At 39.4% G+C, this 26,031-nt stretch overlaps 2 protein-coding genes across 5 annotated transcripts in view; both read right to left on the minus strand.

Annotated features, from left to right (window-relative positions):
* Positions 1 to 1,637: 1,637 nt before the first annotated feature.
* LOC125086058 (torsin-1A-interacting protein 2-like) overlaps positions 1,638 to 26,031 on the minus strand; it is a 42,772-nt gene continuing 18,378 nt past the window's right edge. For 3 of the 4 annotated variants that reach the window (XM_047705109.1, XM_047705108.1, XM_047705107.1), the window contains exons 2-5: positions 14,784 to 14,962; positions 11,172 to 11,651; positions 8,340 to 8,441; positions 1,638 to 5,387 (exon numbers count right to left, since the gene is read on the minus strand). In XM_047705109.1, coding sequence (XP_047561065.1) covers positions 4,621 to 5,387; positions 8,340 to 8,441; positions 11,172 to 11,651; positions 14,784 to 14,817 — 1,383 coding nt within the window. In that variant the 5' untranslated portion in view covers positions 14,818 to 14,962 and the 3' untranslated portion in view covers positions 1,638 to 4,620. Of the gene's footprint in view, positions 5,388 to 8,339; positions 8,442 to 11,171; positions 11,652 to 14,783; positions 14,963 to 25,744; positions 25,882 to 26,031 lie in introns of those variants that run through there. The other variant, XM_047705106.1, reaches the window with a different exon arrangement.
* On the minus strand, positions 23,451 to 25,751 carry LOC125086059 (torsin-1A-interacting protein 2). Its single transcript, XM_047705110.1, has one exon. The coding sequence runs from the start codon at positions 25,244 to 25,246 to the stop codon at positions 24,851 to 24,853; it is 396 nt and encodes a 131-aa protein (XP_047561066.1). The 5' UTR covers positions 25,247 to 25,751; the 3' UTR covers positions 23,451 to 24,850.

A 26,031-nucleotide genomic window follows, 5' to 3' on the forward strand; every position in this document is an offset into this window, starting at 1 on the left:
AATCCAGCCCGGGCAAGGCCATCCACACTCCTCCAGCTTTGCCTTTGGGGGAAATATTCACATTAGATGCCACGGATCCCCAAGAGACCCTCCTTGCGATCTTGTTCTCCTGACACTGCCCAGTTCCAGTGACCTTGGCTGCCCTAATGAACACAGACCTTATCAGCAGTCCTTCCCAACCACCTGCACAGCCCCCGGGCAGAGGAGAGTGCCCCTCGGAATCTTTCAGAGGGGACAGCTTTAAACTAGCAACAGTCCCCATGTGGACTGGATGCCTACTGGTATCCTGGGGGTCTCTCAGTGAAAGCTATCCCAGCCAGTGTGCCCACCCCACCTTGGCAAGGCCGTCCAGGGTCCTCCAGCTGTGCCCACAGGGCAGTATGTGTATGAGCATAGATAAAGGCTCAGAATTAGGCAGAGGCTTTGTGCTCTCAACAACCCACTCTGGGAGCAGCCTTCACCCAGCACTGCAGGGAGCCCTCGTGAAGTCCGTTACACCCCTGCAGCCTGCCTGGGGCAGTGGAGACCCTCCAGCCCTGCAGAATGCCTACTGGTCTTTAACCATCTGTATGGGCTCCATGGTGGAGGGAGCGTGCTCCCTAAAATCTTTCTTAGCCGGTTGGTTCATACTGGAGAAAGTCCCCATTTGCTGGCTGCCTGATGTGGTTTCGGGTTTCTCCAGCAATCAAAGCTCCCAGGTGTCTCTGTGTGAAGGCGAGCCCTACCAACAGCCCTCCTTGGCAAGGCAGGACTGAGTCCTCCAGCCTTACCTTCAGGAGAACTACTGAATTGCAATTGTGTAGCTTAAGGACTGAGAATTAGGCAGATGCCATAGTGCCCCAAGATCCTGCATTTTAGACCCGGCCTCTCCCAACACTCGCCAGTGGCAAGTTCCATGGTTTCCTTGACCTGCACCGCCCATACACGCACAGCACAAGCAGTTGGACAGTCTTGGGCAACTAGAGCCTCTGGGCCTGTGGAGTTCAGGCCCATCCCCCATCACCAGCCCTAACTTGATGTAACATCAAGTCCTCGTTTTGACTGCTTGATGGAATCCAGGGCTTATCAGGAATCTAAGCTCCCAGGAGTCTCTTGGAGGATCTCCCCGATAGCTTGCCTGGCCCTGCCCTGGCAAGATGGTTCAGATTCCTCCAGCTTTGCCTTCAGGGGGAATATGCATATTTGTCGAGGTTAGGTCTTGAAATAAGGCAAATGCTGTGGACCCCCATGGCCCATTTGTGACATCTGGCCTCTCCCTACCCCTGGCCTGTTCCATGCCCCTGCCTACCATGACATGCACGGCCCATGTATGCACCCCCATGAGTTGGCTCTGGCTGCTGTGGTCCTGCAGACCCATGTTGCTCAGGCTGGTCTCCAACCACAGTATAGCCTTGTCCAGTGGGAGCCCACCTACGGAAATCGTCGAGGCTACAGCTTAAAACTGGCAACAGTCATTCCCAGTTGTGGTGGGCTGCCTGATGTGGTCCCAGGCTTCTCCAGAAATCAAACCCCTTGGGTGTCTGTAATCAGAACACACCCAGGCCAGCTCTGCAGGTTCAACAGGGTCATGAGCTGGAGGGGGATAGGTCACAGGCTTGCTGAGCCTTACCACAAAGCTTGGAGGCTTTCAAAGGAAATACATTTAAACTATTTTATTAATTTTTAAAAAATACAAACAGAAACAATAGCATTATTACTTTCAGTGATAGGAAGTCCCTGGAACTTCTCTGCCAATCTTTGAAAACGAACTGGGAAACGTAAATTTACCGCAAAGATGAAAAACCTCCAAAGTCCAGAGACAGTGTCTGATTCTACACCAGTTTCTTCTAGAAGTCTGCGATCACTCAAGAAGTAATTCGTCTTAATGCAGAATGTAATTAGAGTTTTTCTGTGATAATAATTAAACAGTGACGTCTGGTATCATGTATGGTATCATATGCCCACAAGTCCCTGTTCTAAGTCAAAGGAACAGACTCCGAAAGTAATGAAAGATTAACTACCAGATACCCAAAAGAAAATCTAGAAACTTGAAAAACAAAACAACTGAATAAAAATTAACTTAAGAGGACATTAGATAATAAATTTTAATTATTTCACATTTAAAAAATATAAAGTTTTATGTTTTAAAAATAATCACTTTATTCATGAACAGAGCCAAAACTAATATACTGCTTCTTTTTAAAAAGTAAGTTTTGAAATAGTAGACAGAAAACTGACAATAGTTTTAGTTGATTGCACTTATACAAGGAAGGAAAAATGTTTTTTTAACAAAGCCTGAACATTAAAAAAAAAAAAAGTGCCATTTTAAAAGCTTTTGCTAAATTATATTGAAAGGAAGTGATGAAAAACCACATTCAACTGAATGAAGAAACAAAAATTTTTGTTTCATTGGTGATTCGAATCACTGATAGAGGAAATAGTTATACACATTTCATACTGGTTCTTCATAGATCTGAGGTAGCACAGGTCAGCAGGCCAACAGAACAATTCTACAAGGCACCATTGGTTTTGTGTGACAGAATACTAGCTGGCACCTGAGATCTAGAAATACAGAAAAAAATTCAAACGTGGTATATAATTTTTCTTCAATTTTCTCTGATTTTATATTGGATTGATACTGATATGATATTTACTATGCTTTGTCTTTTTGTTCAGGCAGGTCTTTCCTCAAATCTACTTGAGAGATTCCTTCACAAAGTTGCAAATGTAAATAGCTCTTTCAGGTACGTCCCTACACTCAACTGAACACCACCTTAAGGCCCTGGTTAGAACAGATTTGTATGTTTTTCCTGTGACAGATATTTTCCAATAGGTTCCTCTCCCATGTCTCCGTAATCTCCTTTTTGGGATCAATAAAGATCCCTGTATCTTCCTAGTGTTTCAAAAAATCCTTCCATGTTTTAATCATGTGACTTCCTTCATGCTTTAATCGTCAAAATGCTTAAAGCATGAAGGAAGTCACATGATTAAAGGATGGAAGCATTCTGGAAACACTAGGAAGATCTATATACATACACACACATATATATTATATATACATACATATTCCACTCTCACAACAGCAGAGGCCAAAACTTAGTTGCAATATTCCAAGATCATGGTAATAGTCCCCAGGTATGCCGTGTCATGGAACAGACCTTTCCTTAGGTCAAGATAATTTTAGTAGAGTTCTGCCTTCAGAGCTGCAAGGCCCATCAACTACTATCTCCATGAACACTGTTCTCAATCTTTCTTATAATCACAGAACACGGTTCAACAACTAATATTGGTCACTAAAACCTCTTAGAATCTATTTACCATGTCTGCTTCCTTTTGCAAAGTATAATACCTCTTGCATTTCTTTAATTGTTAGCCTAATGGTATTTCTAACCATCTAGTCAAGAAATGAGCTGCATTATATAATGTTCCATCACTGTGTAACAAGTAAACAGCATGGTGCAGTTAGTTACTGTACCCATATAAAACCTACTGTTCAATTAGTTCTTAAAAAATCTGCGTTCTGCTTAAATGGCACTCAAACTCTCATCCTAGACAATTATAAAATTCCATTCAGGGGAGACAGAAATGATGATCAACAGAAACTAACAACAGCGTCAGAAATATGCTTACCAAATACTAACTTATACATTCTTCTTTTCATCTGTACGTCTTTATCTTTCATAAATAGCATGTCTGTACAATAAACCTATATTTCATCTTCTTCCAACTCATAAGATTTAATACATTCATTATTTTCCTATCTTCTAAGTTTTTTTTTTCACTTAATCAGCAATTTTCAAATTTCATTATCAGTGGAACTCTTTGTTCCAACGAAATCTTATGGAGGGAGACTTCCACTGTATAAAGTGGTCAAAAGCAGAACTGCTCTGATCAGAAGGGGAGGGCTGTCAGTAGACACAGCTTAGAAACCACTGCTCTAAAACATTCAAGAAGCTGAAGAAAAGATATCGTCCACTGGAACTTCTTCATTTCCAATGATTATAAACAATCTGCCCCTTGTTTCCACTTTTTAAGAACATTTCTTAAGGACAGCTACTTTTACCTCAGCCCATTAATGGAATAAAAAGCATAGAGCCTTACATATAGCTAAGTATTTGAATTCATATTTCTTTTTAAACTATTCAAAAATGCAAATTAGTGTAAGATGTAATCCCATGACTGGTTATTAAAATCAGTTTTAAAAATATTTAAGATGTGATAGAAAAAAGTTTTTAATTACCATTGCTTTGTAACTGTAATTGCTCTAGTCCAAGTCCAACACTAGCCAAAAGGCTCGTTAATCAACAAAACAAAAATCACTCTGTAGTCATTCTGAGAAGATTTTATCTTCTCATGTAATGATTCTGTGGCTATATTTTTGGATTAAAAAAAAAAAGTTATATATTCTATGCATATTTTAAACCTGATCGGCTTGAAAGGCCAGGAAAAGAGGTCACGTTTTGTCAAACTTAGAAAGATAATACAAAAGTTAAAAAATGAAAAAAATTTTTTTTCTAAAATAAGCTCCTTTGTGCTTGCCAGGCTTTTCATCAACCTCCTTCCACAGAAACAGGTTTTTAAACTGACTTTTTAATAAATCCGTGCCTTCCGAAACCGACTCGGTGCTTAGCTTATATATGCTTAGCTTATAAAAAAACACCCCTGTTCTTCTATGTTCCTCACAGGCTGGACGGGCAGCACCAGGTGTGAAATGCGGCTCCAGAGCCCACTCAGCTTGTCCGAGTCCATGTGGTTGAAGGAGCGGGGAGTGTCGGAGTTGGTAAACCTGGCCCAGAGTAAATCTCTCACTTTTTCCTCAGTTTCTCTTGGGCCAACGCTTGCTTCTAATGTTTCCTCCTCCAGGAGAACAGTCAGCACCAGGGCCACATCTTTGAAGGCGGCATTCTCATGGTCACAATACTTGTAGAAGATCAGGGTAGAGCCCGCGGGAAGGGATTCGAAGTGGTGTACCACAGCAGCCTTCTGGCCATTCTCGAATCCCGAGCTCAGCTCCACGTCAACCAAGTGCTTGACCGTGTCACTGTCCTCCAAGGTTCTTCCAGCCCCGTCGATCTGAATGGCGGAGACTTTCTGGGAGGAGGTATAGGCATCTGCGACGAGGTGGCTCAGGCACTTCAGGGTCTCTCTTCCTTCTTGAGCTGCTGTAAATATGATGGTGGCTGGCTCGGTGGGGTTCGAAGCATTGAGGTGCTTCTGGAGAAATTTACGTCCTCTCTGCCACAAGAAGGAGCTCTGGCCTGGGAATTTATCCTTCAATTGGCTAAACTGAGCCAAAAAGGCCTCTAAAGCTGGATTTTTGGGCACTTGCTGGGCTGGAGAGGAACAGTAGCTATTAACAAAACTTATCAAAACAACAGTCATAACCAGGAAGCAAAGAAAGATGGAGCCTGTCAGAAAATAGAATAAAAAAATACAAAATTAGAACATCGACCAGAAACAAAACCTGAGGTAAACTGAAGTGCATTACAGATACTGTCAGATTTTCCTAACCGTGGAGAGTTTCTTTTGCCTATATCCTCTAAAGTTTGAGATATTAAGGTCTACCAAAAATACTTACTCTCTAAGTTCTTAAGTTATTTGAAGATAAAATATTTTTGTTAAAAGGTTTAAGTTAAGTTTATGTATTTGTTGCTATGACTAATGATGTGACTTGGAACTATCGGGACAGTCTTCCACCTTCTCGAAGTACCTGTTACCCACAATAAGCCAATTCGTTCTTTATGGGTCAAAATGTGGAAATGCCACTTGAGAAGTTAATAAATACTCTGTAATAAAAAGCAGTTTTAGTTTCTTATTTATGAAAAGCCTTTCCTCCTATGGGAATTCCCATTTTGTTAAGGATGGTTAAAATATCTGCCACGGCCCCTAAAGGAAAAATCCTTAAAACTCTATTGCTCTGGAGCGCCTGGGTGGTTCAGAGGGTTAAGCCTCTGCCTTCGGCTCAGGTCATGGTCTCAGGGTCCTGGGATCGAGCCCCACATCGGGCTCTCTGCTCAGCAGGGAGCCTGCTTCCTCCTCTCTCTCTGCCTGCCTCTCTGCCTACTTGTGATCTCTGTCAAATAAATAAATAAAATCTTAAAAAAAAAAAAAAAACAAAAAACACCTCTATTGCTCTATTTCACTATTAGTTATTATCAAACACTTTTTAAAAACATATTAAAACAAGCCACAGTAATTAGACACCAAAGAGAAATAAGAGGCTTCTAAATTGGTAAGGAAGAAGTAAAACTTTCACTATTTGCAGATGACACAATATTCTATATAGAAAACCCTAAAGACACGACCAGAAAACTACTAGAACTCATAACTGAATTCAGTAAAGTTGCTGGATACAAAATCAATGTGCAGAAATCTGGTGCATTTGTATAGGCTAATAATGAGGCCACAGAAAGAGAAATCAAGAAAACAATCCCACTTGCACACCAAAAATAATAAGATACTTTGGAATAAAACTAACCAATGAGGTGAAAGACCTGTACTCTGAAAACTAAGGAACACTGATGAAAGAAATTGAAGATGGCACCAAGAAATGGAAAGACATTTCATGCTCATGGACTGGAAGAAGAAATATTATTAAAATGGCCAACTGCCCAAAGCAATCTACAGATTTAATGCAATCCCTATCATGACATCAACAGTATTCTTCACAGAACTAGAACAGATAATCCTAAAATATATATGGAACCACAAAAGGTCCCAAAGAGCCAAAGCAATTTTGAAAAAGAAAAGCAAAGCTGGAGGTATTACCATTCCAGACTTGCAGGTACATTATGAAGTGGTAGTGATCAAACAGGACAGTACTGGCACGAAAACAGCCACGCAGATCAATGGAACAGAACCGAAAACCCAGATATAAACCCATGCCTATATGGTCAATTAGTCTTCGACAAAGAGGAAAGAAAATCCAATGGGGGAAAAAGATGATTTCTCCAACACATGGTGATGGGAAAACTGGACAGCTACATGCAAAAGAATGAAACTAAATCACTTTCTTACACCACACACAAAATCAAATTCAAAATGGATTAAAGACCTAAATGTGAGACCTGAAACCATAAAAACATAAAATCCTAGAAAAGAACACAGGACAGTAAGACCTCTGACATCAACCATAACCACATTTTTCTAGGTATGTCTCCTGAAGCAAAGGATATAAACGCAAAAATAAACTATTGGGACTACAACAAAATGAAAAGGTTTTGCACAGCAAAGGAAACAATCAACAAAACTAAAAGGCAACCTACCTAATGGGAGAAGGTATCTGCCAATGACACGTCCGATAAAGGATTGGTATCAAAAATTTATAAAGGGCTTACACCAATCAACACCCAAAAAACAAATAATCAAATTAAACAGTGGGCAGAAGAAATGAACAGACATTTCTCCAAAGAAGACATCCAGATGGCCAACAGACCCATGAAAAGATGTTCGACATCATTCCTCATCAGAGAAATGCAAATCAGAAGTACAAATAGGTATCACCTTACACCTGTCAGAATGGCAAAGGTCAACAACGTAAGAAACAACAGGTAAAGATGGCGAGGATGCGGACAAAGGGGAAGGTTCTTACACTGTTGCTGGGAATGTAAGCTCTGGTGGTGCAGCGTCCTCAAAAGTTAAAAATAGAGCTACCCTACTACCCAGTAACTGTGCTATTGGGTATTTACACAAAAAATACAAAAACATTAACTCAAAAGAGATACACGCACCCCCATGTTTACTGCAGCATTGCCTACCACAGCCAAATTATGGAAGCAGCCTGAGTGTCCAGCAGCAGAGGAGTGGATAAAGATGTGGTGTGTGTGCATATGTACACACACATAATGGAATATTATTCAGCCAAAAAAAAAATGGAATCTCATCATTTGCAACAACATGGATGGAGCGAGAAAGTATAATGCTAAATGGAGTCAGTCAGAAAAAGGTAAATACCATATGATTTCAGTCATATGTGGAATTTAAGAAACAAGACAAATGAGCAAGGAAGAAAAGAAGAGACAAACCAAAATCACAGACTCTCTAAAGAGAACAAACTGATGGTCATCAGAGGGGAGAGGTGGGGGGACGGGCACACAGGTGACGGGGGTTAAGGAGGGCATGTGCCGTGATGCAAACCGAGTGATGGATGGAGTTGCTCAATCACAGACTGTACACCTGAGACTAACAGAACACTGTAAGTTAACTGTGCTGGAATTGAGACAAAACAGAACAACACGACATAAAACAATGTTAAAACTGTTGGAATCTGTTAGTTTTCTAGTTCTAGTTTTCTCCTTTTCTCTGAGGATTTCTGAATGTGAATCAACACAACAATAAGACCAATTTTTTTTTTCTCCTACCATAACTCAAAAGATCCTTTTTATCCATCTTTCTTATGGTATCCAGTGCATTCTCTTTGTTTTCTTCCAACTCTTGTGTTTCTTGCTGATGACTCTCAGCCTCTGGGAAGAAAAGGAATATTATTTGCAGAAAATACACTAATGGGGTATCATATACTTTAAAACTCTTACCAAACCATGGGGGGAGGAGGCTTGGGAGAGGGGGGGTGGGGTTATGGATATTGGGGAGGGTATGTGCTATGGTGAGTGCTGTGAAGTGTGTAAACCTGGTGATTCGCAGACCTGTACCCCTGGGGATAAAAATATATGTTTATAAAAAATAAAATTTAAAAAAAAAAAAAAGTCTTTATGTGAAATAATAAGTCCCTCCAAATTGTTTTATAAATAGACTAGTATATAAATAGAATAAATAAATACAATGGACTCCTACTGATAAAAAAAAAAAAATGAGTAGCAGGAAAAAAAAAAAAAAAAACACCTCTTACCAAACCAAATCATTAGATTGAGAGGATTTCTGTACTTTGTAAAATCTTATACAAAGCTAACTTTTTTCCTGTCTTTTCCTTAAGGCTAATACTTTTACTCTACTTAGAAGAATAAAATCAAGTGCTGTAAATTCATGTAGGGTTACTGTTGCTATAGTCACTATTCCTCACTGGTCTTCACGTCAAGGACAAAGAAACCAGCATCCTAATATTACAGCCAAACTTATCTACAATGTGTCTCGAGAAAATGTTCAAAATTAAAAAGGGATTTAAGAAGTGTTAGCTGCGGGCACCTAGCTGGCTCAGTTGGGAGAGCATGCAACTCTTGATCTCAGGGTCATGAGTTCAAGCCATACACTGGGTATAGTAGAGCTTACTCAAATAAATAAAGCGTACATAATAAAACACTTAAAAAAATTAAGTGTTAGCTGAACACAAGACTCATTATCACAAGGCAATGGTACTCTAACTCCAGGGTTCAAGTCATGTGGCAAGACTCCAAGTACACAAAAACAGAGAAGACTCTAAGTTTAGAGAGAGGAGAGATTGCTGTACAGTTACAAAACAGCTTATAAAAGCAAGTTTGAACTTCTTAGTGAAGGAAGTACAAAAAGCAAGGAATACAAAGTAAAGAAAATTGGTGAAATACATAAAAATGTAGGTGTGGGGCGAGATATCAATCTTAAAATGTGTGGGTGAAAAGGAGGGCAGTATTTTGTAGCCCTCTCGGTCACTCTACAGCCGAGATGTGTGCTTACGGTGTACTCCATTAACATAAAGAAATAAGATCATCTCCACCTATAAAGGGTCATGTATTTAGTCAAAGCCCACCCCAAAAAATGGACTTTAAAATATCATATCACAGACTATAAAGGGGTCTTTACTGATCCCCTACTGTAGCCTCACCTTACCTATCATGGCAAAAGGTCTAGCGATGTTAAGGGCTTTGCCCAAGGTCACATAAAGCTGAGATTAGAACAAGGCTTCTCATCTGCTAGGTCAGTTCATTCCATTATATTAAGTTGCTTCCCGTGCACAGCCTGCATTTTTAAAACAATATTTTCTTCCTCTACTCAGTGAACCTGCATACTGGTGAAAATCTGATGGAAGATTAATAGTTCATATAAGACATTCATTCATTTATGTAACAACTATTCATAAAGTTGCTTCTCTGTGCCCGGTGCCACAGAAACACAATGAATGACAAAGACATAGTCCTTGCCTTCACTGAAGTTACAAACTATGCTAATTATTAGTGAATGAAACATATTGAGATGTGTCACTGATTTATTGTGAAACATGAATTTCCAGTCCTTAGTCGAGTCCCTGATGAACAGAATGTCTTACATTTTATATTCCTTTGCACTTGGCAAATAGGCATTTTATACTTAGCTCTTCTGTGTACTTACGAAATACAAATCTGACCGTGCAATTATAGACAGTGAGAGCTAGGAGAGACCAGCTTTTGGATAGCTCTTATCCAACTTTTTCATACTACAAATAGGAAACTGAAGTACCAAGGAGTTAAGAGACCTGCCCAGGGTCACCCAAGTTAGCAAATGGTAGGGCCACAACTAAAATTCATGTCTCTTTTGTGTTCCAGTTAAGGACTTAGCCATTGCAACTATTATCTTCACAGAAGATAGGATGTTTACTCTCCTTAATATACAAGTGGGGAAAATCATTTAGAGAGAAATTAACTGACCTGCTCAAAGTCCTATAAAATATGACTGAGTTAAGGGCACTGGACCATTGATGCTGGTTTTTAAATATACCCATCTCTTGATTTATGTAGCATTTAGTTAAAAAAAAAAAAAAGATTTAAAAAATGTTAAGTAAAAATGTGTTCCTAAAAAATAAATAAAAGCCAGAGGTGAAGTTTTAAAAAGTCAATCTCTTTTTAAAAATCATACTACATTACTACAAACAGTAAGTAAAAAAAAATAGTCTAAGGGCACCTGGTGGCTCAGTCGGTTAAGCGCCTGCCTTGGGCTCAGATCATGATCCCAGGGTCCTGGGATCGAGCCCCCACATCAGGCTCCCTTGCTCAGCGGCGAGTCTGCCTCTTCCTCTGACCCTTCCCTCTCTCATGCTCTAACTCTCTCTCTCTGAAACAAATAAAATTTTTTTAAAGTTTAAAAAGGCAGTTTATGTGTTGGAAGCTACTTAAGTAGTGCAATGAGCTAGTCAATGAGATGAGAAACCTCACTATAACCTCAGCTCAGTCATGTCTCTTTAAGTGGCCTTGATCCTATGAAGAGAAGTTCTCTAAAAAGAAGGCCCCTGACCTATGCTGTGTCCTCAGCAACAGAGCAAGACAAAACAGAAGTCCAACGGGCTTCCTCACCTGGTGCCAGCAGTCGCCTTCTCACGGTAGCCTGGCTCTCCGGCGCTGCAGGGGAATGCTCAGGGCTCGGGGCACCCCGAGGGTCTGCGGCAGGTGGCTCCGGTGAAACTCCAGGTCCACTGCTCACCTCCTCAGGCAGGGCTGCAGAGCCGCTCAATAAAACTGCATCTTCTCTTTCTACCCTGTCACTTGGAGATCTGGTGGGTTCTGGTAGGCTCTGTTCTTCCTGAAAACTCTGGTTGTTCTCATGTTGTGTTTTAGGCTTTGGATAGTTCCCATAATTTGTCCCATCTGGACTGTCTGATTGATCATCTGTGTCTGCACTTCCTGTATCTATGATTTCTACCTCTTGGTGGACGACGTCATTGAGACCAGACGCAGAGTCTGGGGTGTGAGCTTCTTCAATGGTACTTTCAGGGACTGTGGTCTCCTGTGCCTGAGGGCTTACTGATACGTCATTTTTCAAATCCTTTTGAGGGGCTATTGAGATAAAAATTTATAATTTTTATTGAAAAAAATTCCCTATGTTTTTGTAGTTTAACAAGGTCCCTGATTAATAATGAGTATGTGTATAGATTTGATGGTTTACAGGCACTCTTCCCAAACATTACTTCTCTTGATTTCTACTCAAGGTGGTTAAGAAGGACTTACTATGTGTTAATAGATCTAATAATACTAATGAACTATTTTGAATGACAGAACCAATTTTTGGTAGTATTAAATACATCCTCTTCCCTAACAAAATAATGAACCTAGGCAAAAATCGTCAAGAACAATTAAAACCACTATGCAAAAACCTAATGAGACATTTTATAATGAATGAACCAACTGATCAACCTTAACATCACAGAAAGAGGGAAAAAACAGACATCATTAACCTCCCAATTCAGTGCAATGGGAAGTACACTATACCACCTATGAAGTATTCTTGGCAAATGAACTGGTATCTGATCAAGATTCTAGAGCTAATTACTGGCTTCCATGAAATATATGGATAGAGGAACATATTAAATCATGCCTCAAAAAAATTAACATAATTAATAATTACTATAATAAAATCGATTATTGATTAAATATTTTTAAAAATCATGCCTCAGACTTATAATCGGTAAAACCCAAAATGTGAGAAATTCAAAGAGACAAGAGACTTTGTTTCTGAAATAACAGCAAGAAATAAAAATGGCAAGAAAAGGAAAAAATAAAAAAAAGAAGGGTGACCTATTAAGAGAAACTTAAACAGAAGAAATATGTCAACCAAATGCGATGTGTGACCACCTATTTAGATCTAGTGTTGAACAAACTGTTGAAGAAATATTTATGAGATAATCAGGTAATGTGAATGCCAGATATTTGGTGATACTAAGGAATTACTGTTCATCTTTCAAGTATAATATATTGTGATAATTTTTTTAAAGATTTTACTCATTTACTTGAGAAAGAGAGCAAGAGTGAGTACAAGCTGGGGGAGTGCCAGGCTGAGACAGAGGGAGAAGGAGACTCCCTCCCCCGCCCCCCCAGGAAGGGAGCATAATATGGGGCTTGATCCCAGGACCCTGGGACCATGACCATGTTCAAGTGACTGAGCCACCCAGGTGCCCCAGCGATAATTTTCTTAAAGCATCCTTTTTAGAGATAAGAATCGCATATTTAGGGGTGCCTGGGTGGCTCAGTGGGTTAAAACCTCTGCCTTCAGCTCAGGTCATGATCCCAGGGTCCTGGGATCGAGCCCCACATTGGGGTTTCGGCTTGGCGGGGAGCCTGCTTCCCCCTCTCTCTCTGCCTGACTCTCTGCCTACTTGTGATCTCTGTCAAATAAATAAATAAAATCTTAAAAAAAAAAAAAAGAATCGCATATTTATGACTAAAATTACATGATGTCTAGAATTTGCCTCAATTCAAGAATGTGGGAGAAAGGAGCAAGACTACAGATGAAATAATGTGTTGACAGCAGATGAAGTCATTTGATGGGTATGTGGGATTCAGCTCATCTCCATCTCCACGCTTATGTATGTCTCACATTTTCTATAATAAAGCTTAAAAAAAAAGCAACCTAAAAGATGTATCAATCAAATATAGTGAGTAGCCCACTATTAAAAAAAAAACCCCAACCCCAACTGTGGAGAAAAAAAAGATTAGGGAGGAAAAAAAAGATATGAGGTAAGCGGGGAAATGTACATACTGATTAAATATGTTATGATAGTAAGGAACAACTATTAATATATTTTTCAGGTGTCATATGCTATTTTGGTTACTTTTTAAAAAAATAATCTTTAAGAGACATAAACTGAAGTATGCACAAACAAAATGATATAATGCCTTGGATTTGCATTTAAATATTCCAAGGCAGGCAACATGATCAGCATTATAGGAATGCCTCGGTGGCTCAGCTAGTTAGGCATCTGCCTTTGGCTCAGGTCATGATCCTGGGGTCCTGAGATCGAGTCCTGCATCCGGCTCCTTGCTTGGCAGGGAGCCTGTTTCTCCCTCTGCCTGCAGCTTCTCCCCCTACTTGAGCGCACACACGGGCTCCCTCTCGGACAAATAAATAAAAAAAATTTTTTTTTTAATCAGCATTCTGTAGGTTATAATTGAAATTTAGATGTTGAGGGGTGCCTGGGTGGCTCAGTGGGTTAAAGCCTCTGCCTTTCGCTCAGGTCGTGGCCCCACGTCGGGTCCTAGGATCGAGCCCCACGTCGGGCTCTCTGCTCTGCAGGAAGCCTGCTTCCTCCCCCCTCTCTCTCTGCCTGCCTCTCTGCCTACTTGTGATGTCTCTCTCTCTCTCTGTCAAATAAATAAAATCTTAAAAAAAAATAAAAATTAAAAAAAAAAAAAAAAACAAAAACCTCTGCCTTCAGCTCAGGTCATGATCCCAGGGTCCTGGGATCAAGCCCTCGAGTTGGGCTCTCTGCTCAGCAGGGAGCCTGCTTCCCTTCCTCTCTCTCTGCCTGCCTCTCTGCCTACTTGTAATCTCTGTCAAATAAATAAATCTTTAAAAAGAAAAAAAAAAAAGAAAGAAAGAAATTTAGATGTTGAAATTACCATATTGTTTGCCTGAAACTAGTATTACACTGTATTTCAACTAACTGGAATTTAAATTAAAAACTTGAAAAAAAAAAGGAATTAGATGTTGAGTATGTGGGAATTCATTATAGTACTAACTTTTATATATTTTAAAATACCCTCAATAAAAGTTTTAAGTAAATATGCCCTCTTCTGAAATACCTACTTATTTTGCCTATTTTTATCTTCTACCTATACAAGCAAGATAAAGAATTTAAAGTTCATCTTTCCCTATAACTGAAAGTAGATGGAACGTCAGTTTTCTTGATTTTTAAAAATATAACTCTAAAAATTAGTCTACTGTCCCTACTGTATTTTTCCTAGGTTTCTACTACTGGAATCTCTAAAACATTAATCTTCCTTATAATTTGGGCCGGATACTATGGTAGACTTCTAAATACAAAAGAATAAGAATAATCATACCAAACTATCAAACTAATCTTTTTTACTTCCGAACTTCAGGTTTCCATCATCTGAGATCCTCCCTTAGAATAGGTCTAGATTCCTACAGCACAAATCTGGACAAACCAGTGCTGTACAGACTAGTCTTACCCTCTGCAGGATCCCTAAGTCCTCTGTCCGCCATGTTTGTTTTCTAGCTCTTCAGACTTTGGGATACTTTTTGTTAGTGTCTGGTTTTTCTTGTGAAGATGTCTTGTTTTCTTCTTGTCCCAAGTCCCAACAGACTCATGCTTCCCGTGGACCCAGGAAACAAGGCATTTATACAGTGACTAAAATAAAATGAAAAAAATTAAATGACTTTTTATTCATACATGGAAGAAATGCCAATTTCAGCTTTATTTATTCAATCTGTTTAGTTTAAGTAATAGTTCCTCTTTGAAACTTTTCTAGTGAAGAAGAAATGTTTTCTGGCTTTGGTGAGCATCTTCAAATCCTTGACTACATGTAGAAAAAAGCTTCAGATTATTAAATTTTGCATAGATGCCATAGTCTCCTAATACATTCCAGTGAGTTGAAAGGATGGAAAATGCAAAATGACCAGAATCTTAAAGAGAATGTCTTTGAAAATGGAATAAAATGTAATTCTAAGAGTAGACATTTAAGTCACTGCTCAGTTAATCATCACTACAGATTTCCTTTATGTCTTCAATTTCTGTCCCATACAAATCTCTCAGCCCATCAGCAGCTTTCACTTATCATTACTAAATAACAATGCACAGGGAGTACACTTACAAACTAAGGTAGCTGCCTTAGTATCAGGAGTAGGAAATACACATTAGGAGTTTTATCATTGCCTTCTCAGAGATTCCCTCACAGTATTTTCTTAGATCTCTTTAATGCCTTTCGATATGGTGCTCAAAGAAGACTGATGTATAATTATGAGTTATATACAAAAGGAATCAAAATCAGAGGCAATTCATAATCATTAAAATATTTCTATTATCATATATATTATATATATAGCATATATATAATATATATAAATATTATATATAAAAAATCACATTTTTTTGTCAGGAAAAATAATACCTAAAATTATTTAACTTGCCTTTATCTGTAAAAATGATTAAGGACTGCTATGAGGATTAAATACAAAAGTATATGTGAAAGAGGTTTGGAAAGGGTTACATTTTTGATGGCATAGTTGAGAGGCTAGCCAGTTAACATTTTGTCTTTTTCACCAGCACTCCTCTTTAAAATTTAATTTTACAAGTTAAATACTTTAATCCCAAATGCCTAGTATAATGCCTAGGGTAAAGCAGACTCCCTATTTTAATTTAAAAGAATATGGATAAATAAATGTATGAATGTATAGAGTGGAGCCAATTATAAACGTGAAAGGAAGGGAGGAGTTAGAGACAGGCCTTCTTTCTGCTGGTGTAAACATTCAGAGAGAACATGTCTCAGATTTGGAGAGTTCATGGTCACCCTTTTATCTTCTTCGATCTCCTAAGACTAGGCTTTCAACTCTACTTTTCATTAGCATGATACGTTGCAATGAGGGTTTCTCTCCTATCCTAGGTTCATAATAGGAAATAAAAAGTCCCCAGTCTTTTTCAGATTTGTTACAACACTTTTTTTCTGTTAGCCCAAACCAAGAAAACGATGGGTAAAACTTTCTTATGCACCAGTGACAAAAATTTTAGAAAGCAAAGATGCTATTCATTATAACAATAAGGAATCTCATAATAAAAACTAAAAGATACCTGGTAATAAATCTAACAACAGATATGTAAGAAATTTAGAATGGGGTGAATTTTATGGTATGTAAATTACACCTCAATAAAGCCGTATTAAAAAAAAAGAACTTTAGGAAGAAAAGCATGAAACTTTATTGAAGGACATAAAAAAGACCTAAGTAGAGAGATACATCACGTGCATAGACAGTAAGACTAAACCATTGATGCCAATTCTCTCCAAATTAATCTATATACTCACTGTAAATTGAAACAAAATTGTAAGACAATTTTTAGATTGTTGCATGTTTCTTAGCGAATGGACAGCTGACCCTAAAATTCACACAGAGCAGTAGGACTAAAAAGAGGTAAGATAATTCTGAGGGAGGGGGGCTATCTTTGCCCCATACATCAAGACTTATTATAAAACTTACAGTAAATAAAAACGATAGGGCAATGGTACAAGAACAAATAGAACATACAGAATAGAGAGCCAGGAAATATATGCACACATAGATAAAGGAAACTGGCTAAGCGACAAGAGGGAAAGAATGGATTAATGAGTAGTTTGAGGACAAGTGAGTTTAAATGGGAAAAAAATAGATTTCACCCTGCCACCTGACACAAAATCAATTCCAGATTAGAGACCTATGCGTAAAGAGAAAAATTTTCAATTTCTTTATAATCTCAAGGTTTTCTTAAAACAAGATATAAAATGCACAAACCATAAAGGGGAATTCTGATGTGATCACATTTTAAATGTTAATTTCTATACAAATCATCAAAATCGAAGTTAAAACATAAATTCACGGACTAGAAAAATATCAGCAACACATATAATCAGCAGGGGATTAATATCCAGAACACATAAAGACTCCTAAGAGACAGAAAATGCTATGAAAAATTAAGTGGACAAAAGAGTTTAACAGTTTTAACAAATTGTTAAAACGAAGAGGAAACCTACCATTCTAATTAATCAATAAGAAGAGTGATCAAGGAAATGCAAAACAAATTAATGACATACAACAGCTTTTTACAACCATTGACTGGCAAAAATTTACAAACAGGGCAATACCAGGTGTTGGTGAGGATATGGATATACAGAGTTCTTAAATGCTACTGGCACCGAGGCAAACTGTTACAACTTTGGAGAGCAATATGGCAATATCTGGCAAAGTTAAGATGTGCATGTTCTACAAATTGTCAATTGCACTTTTAGATTTATGCCTCAGAGAAACTTTCCCGCAAGTGCCCACTGAGTGAGGTTGGTGGCAGCATTGCGTAAAATGAGCAAAAATGAGAAAACCACCTAAATGTCCATTAATAAGGAAGTGGATTTTAAAAAACTGTGGTATATTCTTACAATGTAGTAGTATATATGGCAATTAAAACAATGAATTCTGGATCTCAAAAATTTGTAGAAGTACAGCATTATCATTTTTACATACAACTTAAAAAATAAATTTATACTACATAGTGTTTCAAAAGAAGTGAACAAATGGCATAAATAAGAACTACTGATACAAACCACAACACGGATATTATCTAAAAAGTGTAAGTGAAAGTCACACATAAAGGAGTATTATGCCAAATGGTTTCATTTATATGGACTTCCAGAACAGGCAAATCATGGTCTATGGTGACTATCAGTGGCTCCTGGGGAAAAGAGTGCTGACTGGGAAAGGGCATGAGGAAACCTTTTGGGGTTAAGAAACTTTCTCATATCTTTATTGAGGTGTTGGTTACATTTGTCATCAAACTTAAAATCTGTACCTTGCATGTACCCTCAATAAACTTTATTTCCAGAACTGAACATTATTTCCAAAGACTGAATGCTTTCAAAAATACATTGCCTGCTAACTAGAATGCAGCCAATACACATTCTGTAAAAGGAACCATCACAGATCTTTCTATAATCTTACAAATGCTCAGCATATACCTTTCTTGTCACGAGGCACACATTCCTGCAGCCCATTTCATTCAGGCCCTTTGTAACATATCACTGTTCATAGCTGAAAGGGTATCCCCTCAAGGCTACAAGGAAGAAGTGGTATAAACATGGAGGTTCTCGACACATCCTTGCAAGAAGTCACATGGTGGCGCAGCTGGGAGATCTTGAGGCCACTATTCCCAAAGCAGGTCACCTTTTGAGCGTTGTCCAATCCGTATGAGAAAATGGAACCTCTGGACTGATTAATGGAAGTGAGGCAGAGCCTCATCCTGATGGAAAATGGGAATGTTGGAGACATTTTGCAGCGGCAGTAAAAACCCTTCCATAATCATGTCCACAAAAAGATTCCTTTGATGGTATCATTTGCAAAAAGAACTGATGAAGACCCATGTGCTTCATGTGGCACAAGAGATATTTACTTTCAGCAAATCCCTTACAAGTTTGTGAAATGTTGGTTTTCAGTGCCCCATACATGGGATGTTATGATTCATTCTGCCACTTAAGTAAAACACAGCCTCACCAATGGTGACTATCTGCACTTCCCTGCGACTCTGAAGCCTGCAGCAAAAGTTGTATCATTTTACTTTAACAGTCTCTGCATGAAGGCTTTAAATAGGATAAAGCAATAAAGTTTTATTCTCCCTTTATGGAGAACGCCATAGATGGTATCCTGAGGGATGCCTTCCTTCATTTCCACATCCTGGGACTTCTCTAAATAGGGACACAAATTTGCCTCCCTACTTCCTCTGCTGCTGTGATTGCCTTGGGCTCTTTTAAGATGTATCCTTTCTGTTCCATCCATTGTACCAATGGTAATGCTCTGACAGCTTGGTATGTGTTCACTGACTGGTACACTGCCTGACCTTTGCACCGCAGCAATTCAACCAAGTTTAGTGGACTCCGACACACAAAATGAAGTGTCGTAAGGGGAACTCTACAAACTGGTGCACATTACATCTTTATGCACAAATGTTACTGATGTTACTGAGTAGTAACATATTTAAAGCAGTCGATTGTCTTTTATTGCTCTGTACCATTGTTCAAATACATATAAAATAAAAAATTAAACACAGGAACAGGAAGGATACACATCAGCTTCCATTTGATGCTTGCTTCTGCTGATGGAAGGACCGGAACAGGATGAGGACAAGAAAGGGTTCCAACTCTATTTGTCAAGTATCTTAAAAAAAAGAAACTGAGGCAAATGTAGCAAAACATTAATATATTTTAGATCTGGGGACCTGGTGAATGTTATTTTCTGGACTTTTTCTATATGTTTGATATAGTTAATAATTTTTAAAAATGAGTAATACAATGTATCAGCCTCTGTGAGGAAAAGTTTAAGAATCAAAAGGCAGGGCCTATGATGCTCTTTGAGCTCGCAAGCAATGACTTTATGTTACACAGGCATGCTTCAACCACAGCCTCCCGTACATTTTGTCACAACCAGCTGGGAGGAGACAGGACAAGAAAAAGCTGCCTGTGAGAACAATATCAGGGCTGGGAGAGCAGCAGGACTTTACCCAACTTCTACTCATCCTGAAAACCTCTGGTCCCACCATGGGGATCAGGCAGGAGGGAGGGAGGGGACAGAGACCTAGAGGAGACCTGGGGAATAAGGGGGAGGTAGCAGGAAGCACGGGAATCTATAACACTTAAGTGATAATTCTTTTTTTTTTTTAAGGATTTTACTTATTTTAGAAAGAGGGAGAGCAAGAGGGAGCATGAGTGAGCATGAGTGGGCGAGGGGCACAGGGAGAGAGAGAATCCCAAGGTGGGGATCAATCTCACGACTCCGAGATCATGACCTGAGTCAAAACCAAGAGTCGACGCTTAACCAACTGAGCCACCCCAGGTGCCCCTACGTGGTATATTAAAAAAAGAGAGAGAGAGAGAATGAATCAGAAGCTTAGCAGCTAAGGACAAAAGAGAATCAGTCAATTCAAGATGGTAATTTAGATGCAAATGTCATCATGACTAACATGGCAGTCAGGGCCCAATAAATACATATTATCTTTTTTCTATTTTTAAACACTTTTATTTTTTTAAAGATTTTATTTATTTGAGAGAAAGAGACAGCGAGAGCAGAAACACAAGAAGGGGGAGTGGGAGAGGGAGAAGCAGACTTCCTGCCGAGAAGGGAGTCCTATGTGGGGCTCTGGGATAATGACCTGAGCCAAAGGCAGATACTTAATAGACTGAGCCACCCAGGCACTCCTGCTTTTATTTTAGTAAATGGTGTCATTTTAGGCTCTAGGAAATACAAGCAGGTATCCTGGCCCTCAAACCATTTATAATTCTGCTGTAGAGACAACATACAAAACATACACAACAAAAATAACTGGTAACATTTATTGAGTGCCTTGTTTATGCCAACAGCATCCAAAGCACTTTATGTATTAATTCATTTAATCTTCACAACAGTCTTATGAGGTCTGGACCATTAATATTCTTACTATTTTACAGACAAGGAAACTGACAAACACAGAGCTTAAGAACCTTCCCCCAAAACACAACTAGTAAAGGCAGAGTCAGGATTGGAACACAATCTGACTGTGTGACCCAAGCTTTTACCCATGCCACTAAAACAAAAACAAAAACAAAAAACGAAACAAAAAATGCCTATTGTAAACATAGTATAAAGCGCCCGGTGTCTAGTTCTGAATTGTGACTCTGGCTCCTATGACCTGGTTCAACCTACACATAATCTTAAAGTTTTCTCAAACTGCTTGTTTTGGTGCTGCAGAAAGTCTCAGGTGATGTAGTAAATCACACAACAATTACATCTACTACAATAATGACTGTAAACAAGCCTGAGAAATGTGATAAGGATTTGCTTGGGGTCCTCCATCCCTGTAGACTTGTCTTTACACCTAAGACGTACGGCTTAACTCGACTACAGACTCACAGTTATCTTCACTGGAAGGTACTGGTCCTTCATTGGAAGGGACTTAAGAAGTTTCCAGTAATTCAGCATCAAGCTCTAACAATTGGCTTTAATCCCTCTTTCTGCCTCATTCTCCTGTACCTTTTCTAGTTCTAAAGACTTACCACGTGCCCTAGGATTGGCATGTATTATCCCATTTCAAACCCAGAGTAGGAGGTAGATGTTACTGCACTACCTATGTGGCAGATAAAGTAACTGGAGAGAGAGAGGTTAAAATGCCCAAACTCATCTAACAGTACTAGAATTTGAAAACACACATAGGCCAGCTGGTTGCAAGACCATTATTTTTCCTATATAATAAGCAGTTTTCATGCTGTGTTCTCAGGACTTCGCAGACAATTCCAGGGCCATCAGGGAAGACTGAAGAAACAGAAGGGGTATGGTTCATCACACTCTTACAGATAAGTGTATCTGCTGACTGCTACACATTCTTTGGATTCCATGGAATTCTTTTATGCTTCTCTGCTTGCCTGGGCTTGTTTCTCCTCCTATCACTTAAGGGATAATCTTAACTCAGTTACCCCCAATGCAGGAGAGCCTCCTCTTCAGTAAGGTTATTTCCTTCCCACGTTACCCCAGCACATGTCTCTCAATATTCCACTCCCAGGTCTGCCATAAAATAACTGGAAGTGGTTTGAACAGTCATTTTAAAAATGGCCACCAACCCATGTAAGTAATAGTATCAATTCTGCCACAGTATGAAGATGATTAATACGGCTCATATAATCTAAAATAGCGGATAACCCTCCACATCATTTGTTGTGAGACTTAATTTTAGGAATATATTTATACTTTATAATTCACCATCTGGAATCATGAATGAATTGGAACACTGTGGAGTACTTTAAGCCAAGTAAAGTCATACTGAGAAGACCAAAGCAGAAGAGCTACAAAGTCCCCTGGATTTTCTGCTTTGCTCCATTTTATGAACTGTGCCACATTATGTTATTTCTGAGAGCTGACCATGTAACAGGTTATGCGATAATACAATCATGTCTGAAGGTATTCTTAATTTTTAATATTTTTGATTCCTTTCTCCTGTCCATATACTCACAAAGCTTAGAATGACACCACACAGAACTACAGCAGTCCTGATTATTTTAATGAGAAACATGTGACTAATAATCTGAACTAGCACAGTCACCTACCTGCAGTCCTACAGGAAACCTCTTTATGTGGTAGCGGCAAAGCACAAGAACTATCAACACCTTGTGGTATTAGGAGTACTCAGTTCCCATCCTTTGAAGCCAGATAACTAGACACCATGGGGGTGCTACTGTTGAACTTCTCGAAGTAGCCATAGAGCACCTGGGTAAGAATCTCCTGCACCACTACTTAGAAATGAAGATTCCTGGGCCCTGTGAGCAACCTAAGGAATCAAAATTTCTCTAAGATCAAGAAATTTACATGTTTTGACAAACTCATCCAGGTACTGATTTGGAAATCAACAGTACAAATCCGTCTACTTTTTCTTAACTTTTTTTTTTTTTTTTTTAAGTTAGATGCTGATTTTTGACTGTTGGGGGGGGGGGGTCAGCACCCCTAACCCCTGCTTTTTTTTTTTAAGATTTTATTTATTTACCTGACACACAGAGAGAGATCACAAGTAGGCAGAGAGGCAGGGGGAAGCAGGCTCCCTACTGAGCAGAGAGCCCGATGCAGGGCTCGATCCCAGGACCCTGAGATCATGACCCGAGCCGAAGGCAGAAGCTCAACCCACTGAGCCACCCAGGCGCCCTTTTCTTAACTATTTAAAGGAAAGACTGGTTAAAACAATCTTTGGTTGAAACATTTTGTTGAGGGGCACCTGGGTGGCTCAGTGGGTTAAGGCAACGTCTGCCTTCAGCTCAGGTCATGATCTCAGGGTCTTGGGATGGAGTCCCGCTCTCTGCTCAGCAGGGAGCCTGCTTCCCCCTCTCTCTCTGCCTGCCTCCCTGCCTACTTGTGACCTCTCTGTCAAATAAATAAAAATCTTAAAAAAAACAAAAAACCATTTTGCTGATACTTAAAACTGCACGCATGTAGAGTGTTTGTCAGTATGTGTTTGAAAAAAATTTAGGGACCAATAATATTGGTCAAAAGCATTACCTCTAAGTAAATTTTCACTTTTTTAGAAAGAGCTTTAGTACCTTAAAGGAGTTCTTAACGGAGGGTTAATGATAAACTAACTCATCTTCACTCAATTTAGCAGTCCACACAGTTTATTCCGCAGTAACAGGAGAGAACTTCCATTGCAACAGACATAAGGCAGATACAGGGTAGATCTCTGGGGTACATCCTTTATACAGATGAACAAATAACTTTAGGTTTCACATGTGGCAGGCATGATTTGTTGCATACCAACAGCCATTCATTCTTCCCTTCTCCCTTCCTAAAAGGGCCATGATTTTTATTAGGGGAGACTATGTGCCCTACCCACCCAAGCACTGCTAACCCCATTCCCCTTTGCCAGGTTCCCCCAGCTTATGAACCAGTACTTTCTAATGACACATAAGAAGAAATCTGTGAGGGACTTTTAAGATTTTTTTTCCCAAATAAAAGACACAGACTTGAAAGGCAAAAGCTTTTGCTTCCTACTTCCAGCCTTTGGGAATGAAATGTCTGAATAGCAACAGCCACACTTATGCTCACCGAGGAAACAACTATGAGGACAAAAAGCCACCATGATAAGGATCCCAGTGGCGAAGAACAGAGCGAGCCTGGGACCTTAGAACATTGTTGAGCTGCTACACAAGCAACAGATTATCTAGGATCTTAGGCGGAATTTAAAAATTGTTCAGTGGCCTCTGAGATGTTTTCAACAGATATTCTAAGTTTTCTCCTGTACTCTAAGTTCCATGATTCTCATCAAGTGAAGGCCAGCATGTGGTCATTGTCCAGCAAGACATTCTTAGTTCTCAGAAAGACGCTTCCTTTAGACCATTCATCTTGTCTGTGGAGTCAAGCTTGGTAACTCCTTGCCACCTATCTCATAGCACAAGTACTTTTCCATTTCCAGGGGAGGACATTCTAAGTTCACTCACCACTAAAACAGGACAGCCTTTGTTTATGTGGCGTCAAGTAAGTAAAGACAGTGGCATTTCTGCATGTTTTTGTGTATCGTATGTAGGTATTACCACTGGTTGATGTATGAGAGGTGGAATTTAGAACAATGCAGTTTCTAATCAAAGTATCTAGCTGTTTTACTGGAATAATCTATAATCCAGCTACAAAGTTGCTTTCCCTGTTTCAAAAGTTATCACTAAAAGTATCATTATGGTACACACAGTACAGGGCCTCTCCTCCAAGACTATCCTGTCATAGATCCATAATAAGGCTGTGGAGCTTTTTAGGATGGGGAAGCTAATTCCAAAACATGGGGAACATAGATTAGACTGGTTCTAGATGAACAGCCTGGCTGGAATACTGATTAAATTCATGCTGAACAAAGTATGTGTAGACAATGGGAATAGATCCAACAATTTAAGCAGTTCCCCAAGGTAGTGACAGTTTAGATCAGATTTAGAAAGGAGACATTTTCCCATTCTCCCTTGGGCTACTAGTACAAACTCTAGAGTCTCCATGATTTTGACTGCTTAAGAAGTTACTTGTTTTGGCCAAGTTTTTTGTTCAAGGTTTTGTCCGTTCTGGTCAAGATTAACTGCAATGCAGGGTTAAAGCCAGCTACTCTAGAGTCATGTATCCTTTTTCTAACCAGTGGAGGACCCAGAAGAAACGGGTGGCAAGCTTTTTCAAAGGTCCATCTGGTAAGATTTTGGGGAGCCCACTCAAGTGGGAAAGACCAAGGCAGAACAAGGCTTCTATTAGCAGGATTATCAGGGTAACATTCAGGGCAATAATCAGCTCTGTTAATGCGGTCTAAGAACACCTGGTAACATTCATTTTCAACAAGTTCAGTTTGGTACAACCAGTGGCCTAGTTCTAAACTAGGGAACCACTGTTGTCCACAGTCTGGGCAATGTGAATTATCTGAGAACATCTGGGCCTAGAGAGGTAACACAGAAACCAACGTAACAGTAAAAGGCAACAATGACAAAGAGAGATACCCAAATAACCAGTCCTGGTACAGGTCTGGTTGAGCAATTTCTCAGTCCAACCAATGATACTTGGCGACCGGAGTAAAATTTGGCTTGCACCTCCGTGCAATTCTTCAAGATTCCGTTGTCTATTTTTCACTCAATTGCAACTCAGTCTCTGAACTCAGGGGCCGATCCGTCTACAATGTGATCAGTCACTCACTAGCAGCACAGATCTCAGAATAGCTCCTTCAAAAATCCCAGCTTCTCGAGAAAAGACAGGGCTCTAGTCTAAATTGGTTATTTTTTCTTGTGTGTTATCAGCTGGTGGTGTCATGCAGAGGCACTTGGCTTACTCTGCTTTGCTGGTAAGTTATTATATCTGCTTGGTGAAACAGAGCAGCTGACAGGTCCAATGGGTCTTTTGTGGGCGCTGGCACTTGCCGTTGTAATACACGTACCCAAGTCTTAAGGCCTTGGCACTTTACAGCGATGTAGGGGGGTCAGGAAAACCTGGTAGAGTCCTCTTGAATGTGGATCCAATGAAGTCTTTCTTGGGAAGACCTTAATCGGGACCCAGTCACAGAGAAGTAGCTGATGCTGAGTTGGTTGAAGCCTCTGGGAATGCTTCACATACCTGTAAATGATAAAACTTCAGACGACTCATATGGGCTTTGAGTTGCTCATATTATTATTAGAAACATGCATTTGGAAATCATTTGGACCAGTCAAGGTGGATGAAAATCGT

Source organism: Lutra lutra, chromosome 15 (genome assembly GCF_902655055.1).
Source record: "Lutra lutra chromosome 15, mLutLut1.2, whole genome shotgun sequence".
NCBI lineage: Eukaryota > Metazoa > Chordata > Mammalia > Carnivora > Mustelidae > Lutra > Lutra lutra.